General features: G+C 44.0%; 1 protein-coding gene across 5 annotated transcripts in view; it reads left to right on the top strand.

The window, feature by feature from the left end:
* Positions 1-5,997: 5,997 nt before the first annotated feature.
* MINDY4B (MINDY family member 4B) overlaps positions 5,998-21,076 on the top strand; it is a 28,305-nt gene continuing 13,226 nt past the window's right edge. The window contains exons 1-9 of one of the 5 annotated variants that reach the window (XM_053310861.1): positions 5,998-6,031; positions 6,933-7,052; positions 7,331-7,358; positions 9,409-9,582; positions 12,929-13,048; positions 14,979-15,073; positions 15,388-15,553; positions 17,567-17,632; positions 18,683-18,753. In XM_053310861.1, the coding sequence (XP_053166836.1) occupies positions 6,009-6,031; positions 6,933-7,052; positions 7,331-7,358; positions 9,409-9,582; positions 12,929-13,048; positions 14,979-15,073; positions 15,388-15,553; positions 17,567-17,632; positions 18,683-18,753 (863 nt within the window). In that variant the 5' untranslated portion in view covers positions 5,998-6,008. Of the gene's footprint in view, positions 6,144-6,235; positions 6,287-6,334; positions 6,542-6,932; positions 7,053-7,330; positions 7,359-9,408; positions 9,583-12,928; positions 13,049-14,978; positions 15,074-15,387; positions 15,554-17,566; positions 17,633-18,682; positions 18,754-21,076 lie in introns of those variants that run through there. The other 4 variants (XM_053310864.1, XM_053310865.1, XM_053310866.1 and 1 more) reach the window with 4 other exon arrangements.

Genomic DNA, 21,076 nt, shown 5'->3' with positions numbered 1-21,076 from the left:
TGGCACAGGTTAACTATACAGTTTTCCTTTCCATCTATTGATGTGGTTTGAGCAAAGTTGTTATACAAACCACCCATTGTAGTTTTTCAGTTTGCAACTCGTATTATCTGCTTTCTGGGTGTTTTTGTGGGTGGGGGGTGGGCAGGGCCTGGACTGGTATGAAGTCCCAGCCTCTTTTCAACCCTCCCCCCCCCTCAAAAACACAAAGCTGTGAAATGGCTGGTGAAGAAACAAAATAATATAACAATAAAATAAATAATAAAAATACAGCTGGACACATTTTGTGCCGTAGTAGTGGGGGAAGTGTGCAGTATAAACTAGGTTTTAGTGCATTTGGAAATATGAGGATTTAATAAGGAGCTGAGTTGTAGAAACAGATGAGAGGAAAATGTCTCAGTCCTCAATTATACTTTGGGAAGGAAAATAATCTCATCCATACTTCGCAAGGCACCTTCTTTTTTTCTTCCTTCTCTTATTTTCCTACCCTTCCTTCCCTCCTTGCTCTTTGTCTCTTTCTTTTAAGTTTCTATTCATTTGCTGTTTCTCTTCCCTATTACTTTTTTGTTTTTGAACTAGAAATAGTTTAGGAGGTGCTCACAGATTGGGAATAGAGGGGGGGCTGCACTGGCTTCTTTTGAACTTTGAAGAAATTCTTATAATAAACCCCACTGGGCGTGCCCTAATTCTGTGTTGGATTGTGCTGCCGCCTGGGAGTCATTGGAAACATGGGCGTACCATCTATTGGGCAAGGGGAGACAGTTGTCTCCCAGCCCGCTGCCTCAAGCCCCCCCCCGAGGCAAGTCACGTGACATGACTCCCCAGAGCCCGCCCAGGCTTCCTTTGGTATTCCGAATCCTTCCGTTTCTTCTGTACCATATTCCTCCTCTCTCTCTCTCCCTCCCTCCCTCCCTCCTTTCCCCATCTCCACCCTTTTGCCTCGGCTCCTCCTTCCCTGTCCTTGCCCCGTCCTGCTCTCATTGGCTGGTGGGTGGACGCATGCGTCGGCACCGCACATGCATGATTAGCTGGAACACACCGGCGGGTGAGCAAGAGATTGCAGCGGCAGCCTGTGAACGCCCAGTTTATTGAGGACGCTGTTCCCACCTTGCTGCTAGTTACCGACACTGTAGTCAGGGAGGGTGGCTGCTGTGTGTTTGTGAGGAGGAGAGACATGGAGCCCTCATGTTAGCTGATCCCGCAATGCTGAGTAGGGCTGGTAGCCTCGGGCTGCGAAATGTTCCTGAGGGGATCGTGGCCCCTGAGGCCTGAGGTGCAGCATCACGCCAGTTAATTAACGGGGGTGGGGGGAATCTATTTGTGTTCAACTTTTATTGGGCAGTTAAGGGGATGAGAATTGGGAAAGGAATTAAAGGCCAACATGTCGTCGTTGGACCTTCTCCAACAATCTGATTAATACATATAAAAGCCAAGTTGGGCAAGGGTCAAGAGAGCAGATGGTAGATGAACAGTGTTTCAACTTGCCCACATCCTCAGGAGTCACAAACCTAAAGTGATCCAGTCTGGCCACAGAAGAGGAGTTGCTGGATACCTCCATAACAGACTCTGCCCTAAATGAAGAATCCAGTTCAGCCCAAATTCAAAAGATGTTGTCTGCGAAAAAAATCATTAAAAGTATCACAGCGGGTAACTAATGGTTCTAAATTCAAGGAGGGTGGTGAGCTTGTATTAGCCCTCTCACAACCCTAGACAACTCTTCTGGATATGAATTTGCAGATGCAATGCCCATGCAATGTTTTCTAATGCACTCCATTTCACTTTACTGAGCCAAAAGAAATTTGTATTGTGAAAACTGCAGTGATTCTAGTGGCAGGATTGTCCATGCAAAATTTGATATCTGTAAGAGGTGTGGGTTAGAGTTATGTACTTTTTATGTACCTTCAGCTGGGATCAATAGTTTTTAAAAATGACTTGGAACAATTGTATCTGTTTGAACTAATTCTGCATAGTCGAGGAGAAGGTGCCCATTGCCTAGTTTTCATCACAAGGAAAGTGCATCTGCAGGGGTGCACTTAGATAATTTTGGTGCCCAGACCTGAAGGGCACCAAAAGGTCCAGGAGGGCTTACAAAAGCCCAGGGAGACCTCCTGCCCCCACCCCAACCCATGGCTGTCCCGCTGCAATGAACCGCTGTGCCGGAAACTTTGAGAATTCTCATGTGTGTGGCCAGGGTGTGGGGTGTGTGGGGGTGCACAGAACAGCCCTTCCCCACCCCCGTGGTGGCAGTGGCAGCATCGTTGGGTGGAGAGGAAGTGACTGCTGAGCCAAATGGTCAAGCCCAATGGCCCTTGAGAACTGCAAGGAAGCTCTGCCTGCTCACTGAGCAGGTACAACGGAGTTTCCCCACAGTTCTCAAGGGCCGCTTGGTTGAATGGTCAAGCCCAGCAGCCGCTCTCACTCCACCTGCCAATGGCACCACCACCACCATGGGGGTGGGGGAGGCCTGCTTGGCTCACCCACACACACCCCACACCCCGGCCACACACAGGGCGCAGCTAGAATTCTTGAAGTTTCCGGCACCACGGTTCGGGGCAGCAGTGGGGTGGGGTGGCAGCAGGAGGCCCCCCTGGACCTTGGAGGCCATGGACCGGGTCCCCAAGGTCCGGGGGTAAGTGTTTCTCTGTACATTTGTGTTTGTCACTGCTACTTAAACATTGACAAGAATGATGGTGAATGCCTCTGTTTTCTCTGTAAACCCACAAGAATACTATTCCTCCTTTGAGACCTTGCTTGCTACAGTTTGTGTATTATGCAGGTGCTTTCATAATGTCTAAACGTGCATAACCAAGTGGGTCTTCAAAAAAAAAAATTACTAGCCAGATTCCGTGTGTGTGTGTAGGGAGAAGATATTTATCTTGCAGGGGGTGGGGGTAAAGCAATTAGGTCCAGGCTCCAAAATTACCTAGTTGCACCACTGCAAATAATCAAAGGCCTTGTTAAACAGATGCATCTTAAAAAACTGTAAGGGATGTTGAAGTTCTTATTTTGGCAGGGAGTGCATTCCAAAGCTACAGAGAAGGCCCGACCCTGAGTCACCACCAGACAAGCTGGTGGCAACCATAGGCAGACCTGCCCAGATTATCTTAATAAACAATGGGGTTCATGGAAAAGAAGGTGTTCTCTTAAAACCCCAGGCCCAAACTGTTCAAGGTGTTATAGGTAAAGGGACAGTACAATTCTATGTGTCTGCTTGGAAGTAAATCCCACTAAGTTCAAAGAGCATTATTACCAGGTCAGTGTGTATAGCAGCCCTATGCACTCTTACCTGGGAGTAAGCCCCACTGAATACTTCTGCGCAAACATGTACAGGATTACACAAGAGGTGGCAGAGGCCTGGTTGTCATATATTCTGGCTACCTGTCTATCAACGCCAGCCAGAATCTGCGGACCCATGAAGATATCTGTCAATCCCTTCCAAATTTCCAGCTTTAGGATCACAGTACCCATATATAACTGGGGCTAACAGCCCAATAAATGGTAATACATAAGGAGATGGAAAGATGCGACTGAATCCAAAGCCAAACAAATTGTCAGGTGAGACTTGTCAGGCAAGGGCGAGAAAAACTGTATTGGATCTGTTTTTGTACCAATATTGAAGGTAAAGCAGCCCTGCCTTCCTTTTTATTCAGTCATTCTAGGTGTAGCTGAAATACTGATTTGATACTATTATTTACAGCAGATATTAGCTTCTGATCATTCTCACTACAAGTCTGTGCAGAGATGTTAAAAATGGCAACATGATCATACAGTCGGCTCGTTCACACGACTGTCAGTAGGGTAGGAGAAGCACCCAGTCTGGGTGCGCTCCCAATTCTTGATCGTGTGCTTGCAAGCATTAAGGTAGGAAGCAGGGAGAATGATCATGAGTGAGGCAGCAGCTAGGTAGGATGAGCACACCCTACCCAGATTCCATCCCCAGCATTTTAGCGAGGAAGCAGGAAAAGCCGTCCTACCCAGCTGCCACCTCACATATGATCGTTCTCCCTGCTCTCCTACCTAAGCTGGGTGCTGCTCCTACCCTGCCAGCAGTCATGTGAACAAGCCTATGAAATACAGTCTTTTCTACATAATTGAACACGATGGCTTGGATCCAGAGTTGCCTTTCCACTAGCAGGGAGCCACTCCCACTCACGGAAGAGTTGCTAGTTTCCACCTAGCCAGAGAACATTGCAGGAGAAAAGCGGCATCAAATCAGAGAAGTTATCTTGCTGTGCAAGACTTTGCCCAGGCTACTTTTAGGACCCATCAATGGCCCACTGTATGCTACAGCTTGTATCTTCATTACTCACCATGTGTTTTTAAAAATTGCAATACAACCCCTAGTGCATTGTGGAATTGCGCTGTGAGAAGCCTTCCACTAGCACTCGCAAAGTCCTCACCGAAGAGCACAAATACATTTTCTTCTTCCCTCCATGGCTCTTTGGAGCCAAGCCAAAGCTTCGCAGTGACAGAGCAAAATTCCCACATTAAAATGAATTCACTTCAAAGAAAGCTATTTTGGGCTCCTTTCACAGCTTGCTCCAACAGCGGTCTGTTCTCTCTCACTGTCCAAAGCCTTCCCCTTTGCATGTCTTACTAGGCTCTCCAGTTCCAGCTGCCTTCTTTATCACTCCATTTCTCATGAAATCTCATTATAGTCCACAGCAGTTAACAGTTTCTTCCATTGTTCATTGCAGCAACTGTTTTTAAATGCGCTTTTCCTGCAGAGAATGCTGTGAGCTATTATTTCAATGGCAATTACAGGCCAATTAATAATTAAGAGATCGGTAGAGCCCCCCCCCATTCCCCTCCCAAATGGTACAAAAATAGATTAAAATCACCAAAAACCAAAAGGGCAAATCATAAATGACTCTAGCCTCTTCCTATACATCACTACTCAAGCATGGGTCAGGGAAGGGGGCCTTGGGGGAGGAAAATAATAGAAATCCCTGGAGACATTGGGGTGTGTGATGCATCTCCTGATATATCTGCTGGAGAATGGGCTTGTGTGGGTGTGTCACAAATGGCCATGCTGTAACAAATTCATTCTGCAAACATATTTATTTGTTTGTTTGTTTAATATAGTGCATGACTCTAAAGGCTCTAGGCCAGGGTTTCTTAACCTTGGGCCCCCAGATGTTGTTGGACTGCAACTCCCATCATCTCCAGACATGGCCTTGGTGGCTAAGGATGATGGGAGTTGTAGTCCAACAGCATCTGGGGGCCCAAGGTTAAGAAACTCTGCTCTAGGCGGTTCAAAACAAAGACAAAATAAAACAAACTGTTGAAACAACACTTTTAAACAATTTGACATGCAGGACATTGTAGAACTGGAAAAGGTACAGAAGGAGTCAACCAAGATGATCAGGAGCCTGGAACAGCTACCTTATGAAGCAAGGCTACAGCATCTGGGGGTTTTTGGTCTGAAAAAGAGGTGACTACAGGGAGATGTGATAGAGGTGTACAAAATTATGCATGGAGTAGAGAGAATGGACAGAGCGAAAAATTTCTCCCTCTCTCACAACATTAGAACTAGGGGATTCGTTAAAAGGGGCTTAGACAAATTCATAGAGGACAGGTCTATAAATGGCTACTAGTCCGGTGGCTATAGACCACCTCCAGCCTCAGAGGCAAGTTGCCTCCGAATACCAGTTGCAGGGGAGCAACAGCAAGAAAGAGGGCATGCCCTCATATCTTGCCTGTGGGTTTTTCAGGGGCACCTGGTGGGTGCCCCAGCAGATGCTGGACTGGATGGGCCTAGGGCCTGATCCAGCAGGGCTCTTCTTTTGTAAGCTGGCTGCAGGGTCTTACAGAATGGGCTGCACCTCATCCTCTATCAAGCATCCTCAACTACAACCGCAGACATTTTTGCCTTGATCATCTTTCGGGTTGGGTTCATCTACCCTGGCCAGTTTTAGGAGGGACTCTAGACTCCTCTGCCACCCACTTCTGAGGTCAATGATGGAATCAATCAATCAACCAACCAACCAACCAGAAAAAGTAACCACTGCATGAGAACACAGCTTCAGTTAGGGTAAAATCTGAGCTAAAGCTTTTACAAAGTGCTTTACTTAAGCTGAAACTTCAACAGAAGACAGGAATTTTCAGTAATACACACAAAGCTGTTAAATCTCACAAAACTGAGGGTGGGTTTTGTTTTTGTTTTTTAAAATAACCAACTACCTAAGTCCTGAAAGCTGAAACACCTGAGCTTCCCCAGATTTAGCCACCTGTGCCACGAATCTGGTCATTTCACCTTCAGCTAGCAACAGTAGCTGCTAATAAGCAGGTGTCCATCAAAGATCAAGTGCTTCTCTTCAGTTTAAGTTTCGCAGTTCCTAAACAGAACACTACCTTACCTTTTGAAAGCATATTAGGGTTTACAGCAAGGAGATCTTCAGGAAATGTATTTGTCAGGCATTCGTTCAGGATAAAACCTGGGTCTCATTCTCTTCCCCCAGGCATTCTGCTATCAACTTAAACAGAATCAAGCATTAACCCTTAAGCACACTGCCACCCCATCCTGCTGCATGAAAAGCAATCTGTCAGTCCTACTGTATTGTACCATGGTTCATGCCATGCATTATTTAAAAATTCCGATTTCCCTGAAATAGATATGTAATTGCAGCCTGTTTTTATATAAATCTGTGTTTGAAATTAAACATTTATACTGTGTATATACAATGGACAGAAAAACACAGACAATGTCCAACTCTAATGAAAGTTTAATTGCAATGTGACAGTATTGAGTTTACAATAAGTGCAGAGTGGAGACAGAAAGAAGAGTGAGGTTCCTGCCATTTAAACCTAAGATCAGAACACTTTGTAAACTGAGGACTCTCATCTAAAAGAGGATGAGACTTTTTAATGCGCCGGAGAGCTTCCAACCTGATTTTTAATGTTTACCACATGTTTTTATGTTTCATTTTGTGCAGCGAACAGATGGACCAGGAGATATCCAGTGATGCACCCAACTTCCAACAAATTGAGCTAGAGGAGATATCCAGCAAAATATCAACTCTAGACAAATGGAGAAAGATCTTTAGTTTCCATGGGTAAGAAATTTGTTTCTACTTTATTCTTGCATGTCCCAATAATTAGATCACCTTCATAGCCACAATCCTGTACATGCTTTCCTGACAGTGTCCTATTGAATTCCATGGAATTTACTTTGAAGTAGTCGATGTAGTCAGAGAAGCACAACTTTGAGTGGTAATATGGCATTAGTCATCATTTATGTAAGCAGTTTCCCTGCTAACCAAAGAAATATTTTTGGTAGGTTAGTGCTTTCAATTGCTTAAGTTGTGTTTATTTATTTATTTTCAATTTTCAGGTTGGAAATCAGTCATACATCCCAACAGGTAACTTTCCCCCAGATTGTTTAATGTTATGGTCTTGCCAGCAGCAACCACATTTAAGAGATGACTTGTATATGAAGGCAATACAGTAGATGACAGCATTCATTTGTGAAACAAATTAAGCAAACTGTAAAAACAGGCTTTTGAGTTGTATTCATATGCCAATCTTTCTTTTCTGAAACTTTTAAATGGATTTCGGAGATGTTTTCATAATTCATTCCCTTGTGAAATTAAATAACAGTGATGAGATTTTTAAAATGTACTTATATCGCATACATACATGCATACATAGCAGTTTATATCACATGTTTCTGATATATCTGTACACCACCTAGAGTATGTATAGATAGATAGATAGATAGATAGATAGATAGATAGATATGAACATATGAGAAGGCAGGATATAAACACATAATTTTTAGAAGTCACACTGTGATAGGGTTGCCAATTTTACAGGTAGTTGCTTTCTAACTTGCCTTCATACATGGTTTGCTGTTGCTGGATTAGGGCCATGGTGTATTTGAAATAATATTCCTTAAAAGATATTGCATGAACCAGCATATTTGTAAATCAGACAAATGTTGACAGAATGCATGCATAAACCAAGGCTATTTCAGAGAGTGTGGCAAAATAGATGCCCACATAGCAATTGCCCTTACATCTTGAAACATCATATTAATAGCACAACAAAATAGAACTACATTCCACTTACTGGAGTTTTTAGTGGCCACACTCTAATATGGTGTTAGGCATGCTAAAGCAAACTGAACTCAGTAGGCACGTGTGCTCTACTCGGTATTAGATTGTAGCCAGCATGCTTATAACATGGATTTTTGAAATAAAATAGTGTATATTTTAAGGATCCTGACATTAATAAATGGGTTGACTTGGAATAAAGTTGAGATTTAGATGATGTATGTTGTAGAACAGAATTCACTTTGAAATCTATATTTACATTTAGTTTTCGTTTAGTACATTTTTCTATAAAATTTTACATCTAGTTTCCCTGCACATCCCCTGCCCCTCAGCTACTGGCCTTCAATATATTTTGCCAAGATTCAGATGGTTGAATTTTGAATGACAAAAAAGCAATTGTTAATTCTTTAGTGCTCTGAATCAACCTCAGATACATAACAGAAGGAAAAATAAAATATGGCTTTTTTAAAAAAAGGAGAACCAGTATGAGTCTTTATGGTGAATAGAACCTTTTAAGGTTTCTGCCTGAAAGCAATGCTATCTTTATTTTCAGGCTTCTGCCACATTGACAAAAGCCAGTTTGTTTCTAAACAAGAATGAGAGCTGCTGTTCTCTGGTAATCCAGGATAGGAGCCAAAGCGGGTCTCCTTTCCAAGTGTCACCTGTCACTAGGTAACTCTCCTTGTGACGACTTTCGTTCGATTGGTACAGTATGGATAGTGGATCAAAAGTGCAGCAGGTCAAAAGATGGGTAGATTCCAGGCTGAGTTACATAGAAATTTTGCAGGAGGAAGTAAGGAAGAGTCAACTAGTAAGTAAAAAAATGTGTGTCTTTTTTGCCACAGAAAAGAAAGCAACTCTTTCTTGACAGGCATGAGAGTTGTTTCTGGCTTGTTGTTTACCACAGTGCAGCATTGTAGCAACAATTTATGTGGCTCTGAACTCAGGCCTAAACTCCTGACTATATTTACCCAGAAGTAAGTCCCCATGGTCCCCTTAGTGGAAGCTACTTCTAAGTACATGCAGCTCTGAGAAGGCAGGTATAAAATGACTATTGTAAACAGTGCTCTGTGTAAAGCTGCTGGCAATCTTTGCCATCTTGTACTGTTTAAAAGTGATGTATTAAGAACTCTGAAAAGGCAGTTAGGTTCTTGACATACACTTTTGAAACAATACAAAACCTTTTATCTCCTTGCAGACAAAAGACAGAACATATAAGCTGATAATATTTTGCTACAGTTCCTTTGTTTAGGTAGCATATGCTATGAAAAGGAGTCAGGAAGAGAATAACATGATGAGAACACAATTAGGAATATGCCATACTGCTTGGTTTTTGTTTGTTGGTTTATTTATATAGAAGTGTCAAGATCACAAATCTGAAGATGACAAAGAGGATGCAGCTGGAGCAGCACAAACTACAAGCTCCCTAAAACAGGACCGATTTCCATCCAGTATTCTTTACCTAGTTCCCAAAGCTCTCACAGTCTCATCAAACCTAGGAGGGCAGCCCATCTCCCTGGAAATGGCAGTGGTAAGGCAGACCTTGTCAATTAAGTATGAGCTGAAACGTAATCTCACCAGAATTAAAGAGGCACAGAAATCGTATCCAGGAGCACTGCTGGAATCAAGGCTGTTCTTCGTCGTTAGAAATAATTTAAAAAGGAATATAATGAGAATTGTTTACTTGAAATTCTATTCAAGGGTGCTGCTGTTGAAGAATACACAAAATTAGGCATATCTTATAAAGATCTTATATAGATCTTTATTGTTATGTAATGTTTTCACTTCTTTATTCTTATGGGCTTCCTCTGGGTGACAGATCACTAGAGGATTTCTTTGTAATATTTGGTTTATTTATAAATAAGTAATAACTGATTTCCCCCAGTTTTAGCCAGATCAGCACCTCAGACTTCAAAAGGTTTTTTGTTCTGATCAGGATGGTGTTTTGTGGGTGGAGATTCCTGTGATTTCCTCATAGTCATGGATGGACCACCATCTGGTTAAGGTTGGACTCACAGCCACAACCTTCCTCCACAGGGGTGAAGAACCTATTAGGATGGTCCCCTCAAAAAGACCATTGGATCCAATAGGATTCCAAGAAGGCTTGGGAAGCTTTAAGGTTGGCTCTGTCAGCGATTCTGTCAATGCCCTGGTTCAGACTTGGAATAATGAACTTTCTAGGGCAGTAGACATAATTGCTCCTAAACTCCCTCTCCAATCTGCTTCTAAATTCATATGGAAGAACTACAGGGGCTGAAGTGGCAAGGTAGACAGCTAGAGCACAAATGAAGAAAGACTAGGCTTGAATCCAACAGATTTGAAGATCTACAGTATGTTCTGGTAATGCATGCTGGAAGGAAGCAGTTCTCTTCTGCCCGCATTGCTTCTGCAAGCTCATGTCCAGCAGAGTTCTCTAGGGTTGTGAAAAGGCTGGTACTTGGTAGATGCCCTTCCTCCCTTGAATGAGAATTTGGATCCATCAGTTACCCACTGTGATGTTTTTAATGAGTTGTTTGCAGATAAAATATCTCGTATTTGAGCTGAAGTAGACTCTACGGTTACTGCAGAGTCAACTGTGGAAGTGTCCAGCAGCTCCCCTTGTATGGTTAAACTGGATCAGTTTCAGTTTGTGACTCTCAAAGATGTGGACAAGCTGCTTGGGACACTTCATCTTACTACCTCTCCTCTCTTGATCCTTGCTCAACAGGGCTCATACAGTCCAGCAAGCGGTCACTGGAGAGAGTCTTGTTAAGATCATTAATGCTTCTCTGAGGGAAGGCAGGATGCCTCCTTGTCTCAAGGGGGCAATTATTAGAAGAAACCACTGTTGAAGAAACCTGCATTGGATCCCTCAGGCAATTATAAGCCTGACTCCAACCTTTCATGGTTGGGCAAGGTGTTTGAGAGGGTGGTGGTGTTTCAGCTCCAAGCAGTCTTGGAAGAAGAAGATTTTCTGGACCCATTCCAAACCAGCTTTTGAGCAGGCTGTGGGGTTGAGATGGCCTTGGTCAGCCTGTTGGCTGATCTCCAATTAGTAATTGACAGGGGGAGTGTAACTCTGTTGGTTCTTTTGGAACTATTGGCAGCTTTCAGTACCATCGATGATGGTATCCTGCTGGAGTGCCTGAAGGGGTTGAAAGTGGGAGGGAGGCACTGCTTTGCAGTGGTTCCACTCCTACCTCTTGGGTAGGTTACATATGGTGTCGCTTGGAGATTGTTGCTCTTCAGAATGAAAGCTATTGTATGGGGTCCCACAAGGCTCTATTCTGTCTCCAATGCTTTTTAACATCTACATGAAACCGCTGGGAGAGATCGTCAGGAGATTTGGTGCAGGGTGTTATCAATATCCTGAAGACACCCAAATCTATTTCTCCATGTCAACTTTATCAGGAAATGGCCTAACATCCCTAAATCCCTCCTGGAGGCAGTAATGTGCTGGATTAGGGAGAATAAACTGAAGCTGAATCCAAGTAAGACAGAGGTACTTATTGTGGGAGGTCAGAACTTAGGAAATGGCTTAGATCTGCCTGTTCTGGATGGGGTTACACTCCCCCAGTAAGAGCAGGTATGTAGTCTGGGAGTATTTCTGGACCCAAACATCTCCTTGGTATCTCAGGTTGAGACAGTGGCCAGAAGGGTTTTCTATCAGCTTTGGCTGATACCCAAGATATGTCCATTTCTTTCAGTAAAATGATCCAATTTGTAGTGGCTGAGGGTCTGGCCTTCTCTGGCCTCCCTGTAATTTGGCATTGGACCATATACACAGAAGAAAGCCACTGGATCAGATTACAAGTCTATCTAGGCCAGCATCCTCATTACCACAGTGGACAATCAGATGCTCCAAGAAGCCTCAAGCAGGGCACAAGGGCAATAGCCCTTTTCCTCTGTTTGCCCCCCAATAACTGGTGTTCAGTGGTATATTGCCTCTGATTATGAAGGCTGTATTTAGCCATCATGATGAACAGACGTTTATTGCTCTGTTCTTTAGAAGTATGTCTAATCGCCTTTTACAAGCATCTAAGCTAGCACCTCATCTTGTGGCAGTGAGTTCTATAGATTAATTATGCATTCTGTGACTAATTTTTTATTTTGTCGTGGATTTACTGCCAGTCAGTTTCATTGAATCACCCCACGTTCTAGTATTAAAAGAAGGAATAAGAACTTTCCTCTACCTTTTCCACACTATGCATAAGTTTATAAAGCTTATCATTTAGGGAACACATTTAGGGAAGTTTGGCCATTATATTATGTCCCCCTATACAGGAGAACCTTGTTATCCATGGATTCGGTATCTGCATATTCGCATATCCATGGTCGGGTAAAAGACACCTGACCTCGGCATACGCTGGGAGAAAAGAGAAAAAAACACATTGACCTCACGTATCTGTGGGTCAGGGTGGCCGCGGAGGTAATTTCTGTCTGCCATTTTGTTCATTGGAGCCACAAAATTGCACCATTTAATAAAAAAGAAAGAAAAAAGCAGCATTTTTGCCAATTGGGGGGCATTCCAGGACATGACTCAGGGGGAGCAGCAAAGCAGTGTATGAAGCTCCCCCCATGTTTCTGCCTGAAAATCTGCCGATTTTCGGCCATTTTTGGCCAGCCAGGAACCTAACCCCCGCAATCCCATAGCCCCAATGATTCAATATTTGCAGTTTCTATATCTGCAGCTGCAGCCGGGAACGGAACCCCGGCGAATAGCAAGGTCCACCTGTAGTCATATTTTGTTCTAAGCTAAAAAGTTGCAAATGCTTTAGTTTCTCCCTATAGGCAGGATGGTCCAACTCTGTGATCATTTTAGTGAAATATAGATTCATTCCCAAGAAACCCAAAATATCTCTATTGTAAGAAATGACTGTTATTCTTTTCACTTTAAGGGACTACGGAGGATGCTATTTGGAAGCACATACCATGTCTTCAGCTATGAATGGAAAAGATCCTATTTCAGATTCCATGAGCCACATGCTGACCTGGCCTATGCACTTGAGACCGATAAGGTAGTATCTCTGCCAGCCATCATTCTCTGATTCAGCCTAATTCTGGCTCAGCTGTGCACTCACTAGATGGTTCAATCCAAAATCACTGGCTCAGTTCCCCCAGTGTAAAATGGGAACTAGAATAACTTCCTTCACAGAATTGTGAGGATGAAAATGACTTCTTGTAGAGCAAATTCTCATCTGAGGAGTTATATACCATATTAGGGTAGACCAGGGGCCCTCCATCTTTCCCTCATAAAGGCCTTTGCCATTCTGGCTGAGGGTGATAGGAGCTGAAGTCCAACAACATCTGGGGGCCCATTTGAGAGCCCTGGGGCAGACCTTGAAAACATCTGGATATTCCTAGAGGAATGCAAGAGTGTGTAAGAGCTAGGCTGAGGGCAGCTGTCAAAGAGGAGCTTGGGGAATCAGAAGGTTCAAACCCCAAACAAAACAAAGCCAGGAAAGCAGCTGGAGGAACAAACCCAAACAAAACAAAGCCATGAAAGTGGCTGCCAGGCAAAGTCTCGGCCAAAATAGGAAGCCTTGGATAGTTATTACTGCTTAGGAGGGCCCAATGGCCAGGCAAGGTGGACAGAGCCGTTCCAGAAAACTCTTCACTGCCCAGGGGATGTTCCAGACTAGAGCCACATACAGATCTGATTGCTCCCAGTCAGTCCCATGGGTTCCTGACAAAGCTGGGTCAAGTATGAGGATCAGCCCTCGCATGTACAGAAGCCTCCAGTTGCTTGTAGCAGCAGCGATACACTTTGATCATTGCCGTGACCAGCTAGAGAGTCCCATTTCAGCCTTCTCAGAAGTCTTGCCACAGCGGCCCCCTCCACTATTATTTATTTTTTATTATTATGAAAACTTTTATACCGCCCTTCCAAAAGGCTCAGGGCAGTTTACATTAAAACTACCTGGAGGTTTTACGGACAGGGCTTCCCCCCTGAACCCAATCCTGATTGGAGTGTGCAAGTCCACATATTCGCTGGATTTAACCCGACCTCCCTGTGGCCTATCAGGGACCAGGACAGACAGGACTTTGATTCTCCCTGAATGGAGGCTGCAAATTTTGGCTTAGCCCATTATATGTCCAGGGTAAAAAAATCCTCCATTTCCAGCAGCTTTTGAAAAAAACTCCGGGGGGCTTCTGCTTTCTTCGAAAGTGTTGGTGGAGGTGCTGATGGCTATGCGAAGGAGGTGCTGATGGCTGTGCAAATGGTCCATCTAAACCCTCGAATTAAAATGCCTCAAAACCACTGCAAAACAGATTCGCTCTTCAGATATGCAGAGGAATAGAGCCATGTGTGAAAAGCCTCCTGGCAACAGTACCCAAAGGAAATATCCTATAGATTCCTGAACATTTTCTATGAGAGCATATTGGCTGAAACAGAGGGTGGCTTCAGGTCTGAATTAAATCAGATTCCTTGGTCTTTTCAGGGGTGGAGCCACCATTAGGTGAATGCGTTCAAAGAACCCAGGCCACCGCCAATCAGGGGCAGCGAGCACGGCCCCAAACAGGTCTCCCACGACTGACGTCAGATGCAGGGGGGGCATTATTTTGGCCAGAAGGCCAAAAGGCCAGAGTGACTCTCCCTGCCTTAAAGGCAGGGAGAGCCGCTCTTGGTCTCGCTGCTAATGCAGTGGTACCGATCGATCTCCCTTCCAAATGGGGCCACGCGGTCCCGTTTGGGAGGGAGACCATGCCCCCGCATCTGATGTCAGATGTGGGGGCATGGCTAGTTGGGCCCCTGCGTCTGGCATCAGATGTGGGAGGCAGGGCCAGGGGGCTGTGGCAGCAGCAGCACATGGGCCACCACCAGCCTCCCTATGCGCCTGGGTCTCTTCTATATGTGATGTAGGTCACCACTACTCTGAATTTAAGGAACTACACAGAAAAATGTACAGCCCAATTTACATACAGTCCGTTAATGCTTTCTTTCAGGGAGGAGCAACAGCAGTCCAGATGGCCGTTCAGGTGAACATCATTAAATACTTATTGTTTGTACAGAACAAACAGGAAAACATTCACCTTCAAAGGTACGGGTAAGAGTGAATCCAAGGAAATCATAAATGGACTGTTTACTTATGTTCTATAGAGTTGTGGGTTCCATGAACAGTACCAAGTCCATATGCTGGTTGTAGCTCAATCCAGCTACAGCTAATAAATCCAGTGTGCCTTCTGAGACTGAAAGCCAAGGAGTTGTGTTGTGGTGTGTTGGTTTGCCATTGTTGTTGCTTTGTTTGTTTGTTTGTTTGATTGATTGATTGATTGATTTAATACATTTTAATGCCACCCAAAATGCAAGTTCTCTGGGTGGTTTACAAAACAATTTTTGTATCTGGCTTTGCAGTTTATGTGAAATAAGCCAAAAAGAACAAGAAAAGGCCCTTGCAGCAGCTGTGGCAGATATTCTGTGGACAGCAGGAGAAGGTCAGAAGGCTACTGTCTGTCTCATCACCAGTGATACTTATTTTACTCCAAGTATGGACTACAAAGTGGATCATTTTACTGAAAGAGTAAGAACTCTTTTTTTCATTATTAACCAACAAACAAATAGGCAACATTCAGGCTAAATTAGTCAGGACTATGTTGCACTGATGTTTTAAAGTTCTAATGTTTGCTTTGGTAATTTTAATCTGTTTTATATGATGTTTAGGTTTTAGTTGCTGTTTAATTAAATTGTAATTAATTACAATTTAATTTATTATTAATTAATTAATTAATTAATTAATTGTAATTAATTACAATAATCCGCTCTGAGATTCTATATAGGGCAGTATACAAATACGACAAATTAACTAACTAACTAACTAACTAACTAGGAATTAAGTTATCATGAATAACTTGTGTCATTGATGCCAGTGGTGCTTATTCATTCATAATTAACTAGTCTGGATATTGCCCAATGTCTCTGAAGTATAATTGCTCATTTGGCAGATTAAGCGGAGGGAGAATTAAGATTCCAGGCAGCTGATATGCACCAGAAAGGGACAGCTGGCAAGAAATTCTAGAAGAGTATTACCCTCACAATCCTATGCATGTTTACTCAGAAGTTCCACTGTGCTCAAGTCCCAGTAAGCATGCATAGGATTGCAGCCTTGGGACCTGATCAGAGGTTTCACTCAATGATCAGTGATCATACAGTACCACAACAGTGAGAATGGGTTCTGGGCTTGCATACATTCAAATCTGCAGGCTCAGGGAGAGAACTCCCTGAGCCTGCAAATTCATCCCAGATATGGAGTCCAAGAAAGAACATATGCAGTAGCTCAACCATTACCTTCTGTGTGCCATCTGGAAAACCTTGTATACTAGGGATGTGCGAAATGTTTCGGGCACAGAACGATCTGTACCCAAAACAGCCAATTTCCGAATATTCAGATTTTCGGATTTTGATGTCTATTTGAATTTCCTGCCTTTTTGCCTCCCATTGACTTCAATGCAAAAAGGTCTGAAATTCTTCTACTCGAATTTCGGGTCCCAGGGGCAAAATAGTGGGGTGGGGTGGTAGTGCCTAATGGGTGGAGGCTGCCACCCCAATTGCAGAGGGATTGGGCAAAGGGCTGATTTTTGGTGAATTTTTGAAGTTTTAGTGTCTTTGGGGCAGATTGGGGGCATAACGTGGGATCTGGGCCAAAAGAGTGGGGTGGGGTGGTAGTGCCTAATGGGTGGAGGCTACCACCCCAATTGCAGAGTGATTGGGCAAAGGGCTGATTTTTGGTGAATTGTTGAAGTTTATGCGTCTTTAAGGTTTTCCCCCATTAGGTATATTGGAGGGTGTATCGCTTCACTTCGGGGGGAAAGGGGTGGCCTAGACTGGTGTGGGGTTGGTGGTAGTGCCAGGTAGGGGCAAGGAAGCTACCTGAATTTTTTCAAAGGATTTGTGCAGAGGGCTGATTTTTGGTGAATTGTTGAAGTTTACGTGTCTTTAAGGTTTTTCCTCATAAGGTATAATAATGGAGCTTTCAGCAGCCCCATAAGTGCACTTGCGGGGTGCTGGGGTGGCCCAGAGCGAGTGGTGGTGTAGTGCACATAGGGTGCCAACCACCCCCATGGGGTACTTGGTTCTGTTGTTTCTGAGGTGTTCTGAGTGTGGATTCTATGATAGCAAATAAGAGTGGATTCATGGTGTCTCATTGAAAATCTCATTTGCTTTTTAATCCGAATCGATTCGGATTCGGATTAATTCGGATCTGAATCGAATCAGGGGTGATTCGGATGGGCCATATTCAGATACAGAACAGAACAGGGGTGTTTCAGTTCGGATCTGAATCGAAACACCGAAAATCCGAATTGCACACCCCTATTGTATACTACACAAGCCTGAACTGAAAGAGATGGACCCCAGAATCAGCAAGATCTTTGTTCACAAAACTCGTATTCATAACAGTATGTTCAGAGCAAAACAGAAGTTTGGAATAGACAGTGACTGCCTGCAGTCAAGTGGAATAAGTTAATTAGTCCTTCGGATGACCCATTTTCTAATATTTCATTCTAAAGTTCATGAACTTCTTAATGTTAATTTTCAGGTTCAGCTGTTTGACTTTTTTGAGAAAGAAACTACTGAGCAATTTCTCTGTGATCACATACATTGTGTAAGTGAAAGATATGCAGTTTCTTTTCAAATTTTTGTTGTTGCCTAGTTTTGGGTTGCTTTTAGCTATACCTAAAGGTGGAATTATGTTAAGTCTGTAAGCATGGGTTTCTATCCCTGTGTTTGCCAAATAACAGGAATACTCTAGCCCCATTCAGAGATTTGAAAAATATCAGAGCTGTTTGTGTGAAGGGAGAAGGGCCAAAACTGTTATGGCGGGCCCGGCATTCCGCGATCAGCAACCTGGAGTACTCCAGGTAGTTGATCACAGACGTGCTGGCCATCATGGCTCTGGTACTTCTTTCACACAAACAGCTCTGTAATTGTGAAGGACGTGGTGGAGAGAGTGAGTGACAGCCTGGGGCGGGACTTCCTACCCACATTTAGGCACTGTAACTCTGAGCGAAGTTTCTTTTTCAAACATCTGAATGGGGTTAGAGAGAGGGGCATTTTGAAGGGAGAAGCAGCAGGGGATAGAAGATGCTTAACCCTCCCTCCCTCCCTTTCCACTGCAGTGCCTCCCTCAGGCCATTTACCTCCCATCAAGCAGGAAGAATCAGACCATTGCAAACATTAGCTACAGCTACTTTAGATTCTTTGGGGATTGATAGCAGGACGTTCTTCAGGTGCTCTGCTGCAGAGCTGTGGCCCTCCCTAATATGGACAATAGCACCAAAATGAAGGAGAACTGGTAAAAAGAAAAGATATTCAACAGTGGGAATCTATAGCGCAGGCAGGGGTGTAGCTATAATTGAGCAGGTGAGTTCAAAGAACCCTGGGGGGCCCAGCTCCTGAGGGTCCCCCAGCTCCACCCCTCCCTATTTTCTTCATTATCTTCATTATATAATTTATTATTATATAAATAAAATATTGCTAATAAAAGCAATATTATAAAATCCTACCTTTTGGCTATTAAAACTTCCACAGCGATTAGGATTACTTTCTATATTTAGCACGACCTTTTTTCAGCTAAATTTTACAAAGAGGTGCAGCGTAAGCATTATGTCAACAAAAGGCTGAGCAATATTCATAATTCTTTTATTTTCATCAGTTGAACTGTGAAGGAAGTCATGGGGTCATCTTATTCCTATATAGTTTACTTTTCTCAAGAACATTTGAAAGGTAAAACATTATTTTTTCTTTATTAATACTTAGATTTAAGTTCAGCAACAAAGCAGTTTGTTCACCTTAAAATGGCATCTTATCAAAGTTTTACTGAAGAAAAAACATTCAAAGGAAGAAAATGATTCGCCAGCATACTAATCAAAACATAAGGGGAAACCATGGAATGGTTTGAACATGCTAACTGGACATTTGTAATGTTTTCTTATTTCTGGAGAAGGCTCTTGCAGATAACAGGAACGTGACACGATGAAAGAAAATCCAATGGAACACTGAAGAATAAGAAACCAAATACATTTCCAAGTCCAACTCCACATAGGCCAAGTCCAAGTGTAAAACTCACCCATGGTGTGATATTCTGATCAGGGGTGGAGTCACCATTGTGCGAACGGGTTCAAAGAACCTGGGCCGCCAGTGGAAAGGGCCGCTGAAGCCCACAGGGGTGTATGGCTCGGGCTTCAGAAGAGACCCGAGAGAACTCCCCCCACTACCTCCCATGCCTGGGCTACTGAGAGCCCTGAGCGAGTGCTCCCTTGTCCTTTTCAGGCAGCGTTTGCTGCCTGAAAGCATCTATTTCCCTGTCTCTCCCTCCAGTGAGGGAGAAAAGTGGAAATAGATGCTTTCAGGCAGCAAGTGCTGCCTGAAATGACAGGGGAGAGCTCAGGCGCTCCAGAGCTCAAGGCCATGCCCCCTTTGCACATGACCGGGGCTCTTCAGGAGCCCGAGCCACACCCCATGCACATGATATCACACACACGGGATGTCACTAGAGGGGCCTCCAGGCAGGGTCTGACCCAGGCTGCCGTTTGGCTGGCTCCGCACCTGGTTCTGATGGTAATTAACAGTGGTTTGAGTGTTTCCACTCTTGCAGAGACCTTCCAGAGCTCTTTGAGCACTAAAGGCTCTTGCGCAACAGTGCTTGTGCTGGGCGGCAGGGGGAGTTGTGTGAGGGCTTCTGTCGCACCCCGTACAGCCCCTAGACTAGGGGTGTCAAACTGTGGCCCTCCTGCAGGTGTTGGCCTACAACTCCCATCAACCCATGCTACTGGCCACCATGAGTAGGGATGATGGGAGTTGTTAGCCAACAATAGCTGGAGGGCTGAAGTTTGACACCCCTGCCCTAGAAGCACAAGCACTTTGTTAGGATGACAGCCACCCAATTTAGGCAATGTTCTCTTTTATTCACAACTTTAAAAATCTCAGTCAGTCTTACTTTTTATATTTGTCCTATAACTATTAACGTATTTAACTATTAACTTTAAAATATTTAACATATTTAACATATTTAACTATTAACATATTTAACTTTAATAATTAACTTAACTATAACTAGAATAACATGAGGCTTTTCTCACGATCATGGAGAAGAGCCTCTATGGGGTTTGCGAGGAGAGCGGGCTAAGCCCACTCTCCTCACAGATGACTAGCCAGTCTGCTCTGGGCGGCCGCAGCGGCCGCCCACACGACTGCCGGCTCCGTGACAGAGCCGGAGGGGGCTAGGAGGATCGGGGGCCGCGTGGCCCCCGGAAGCTTCAATATGCCCTGCGCAAGCGCAAGCGCGCAGGGCATACTGGAGAAACCCACAGAGTCGGGAGGCAGCTTTCCGCCTCCCCTCCGGGGGTCTACTCATGAGTAGCTGTGGCGCAGAGCCACGCCGCAGCTACTCAAGATTTAAAAAAAACAGGTTTGTGGAGCGGTCACTCCGTAAACCCAGTTTAAGGGGAGGGGTTGTTTGGTGGGTTAACCGCTGGGAGGCAACCGGACCCACCTGCCAACCCGGTGGCTCCCATGATCAGACAAAATCGGGCTAGGCTCCCCTAGCCCAATTTCGGCTGATCGTGGGAATAGCCTCCATATTTAACTTTATAAACTGTCAGGGGGTAGTCTTGTTAGACTGCTGAAGCAAGTGCCACAAGACTCTTTACTGTTTTATAAACTGCATGTTCAGCTTCGTATGTTTGGTTGTATGTTTATATCATTTCTAATTTTTTTAAAAGACCAAAAAGAATTCAGATAACCTCTTTAGGTGAGCCTGGCATCATCCTTCCCTTCTGGAGCCTTTATGGAAGAAATCACTAATGACAGTCCCCAGTAGCTGTTACGTTTAGATGACAGGTGCTGGAAGAGCTGGCTATTGCTTCATAGCCACATCAGCAGTTGGGTACTCATTCATACAGTGCACACATATACAGCTGAACTTTAATTATTAGGAGTTTTTAAAAACCATCCTTCAGTACCAGCCTTTTCCCAGCAAAATGATATGTAATGCACTTTCCTTTGAAACCCTCAGCTTCTATGAATTAGAGACATCCTATGAGCTGAA

This window comes from Hemicordylus capensis, chromosome 3 (assembly GCF_027244095.1).
Source record: "Hemicordylus capensis ecotype Gifberg chromosome 3, rHemCap1.1.pri, whole genome shotgun sequence".
In the NCBI taxonomy this organism is placed as follows: Eukaryota; Metazoa; Chordata; class Lepidosauria; order Squamata; family Cordylidae; genus Hemicordylus; species Hemicordylus capensis.
Note: the sequence above shows the minus strand (reverse complement) of the source record. Positions and strands in the feature narration are given on the sequence as shown.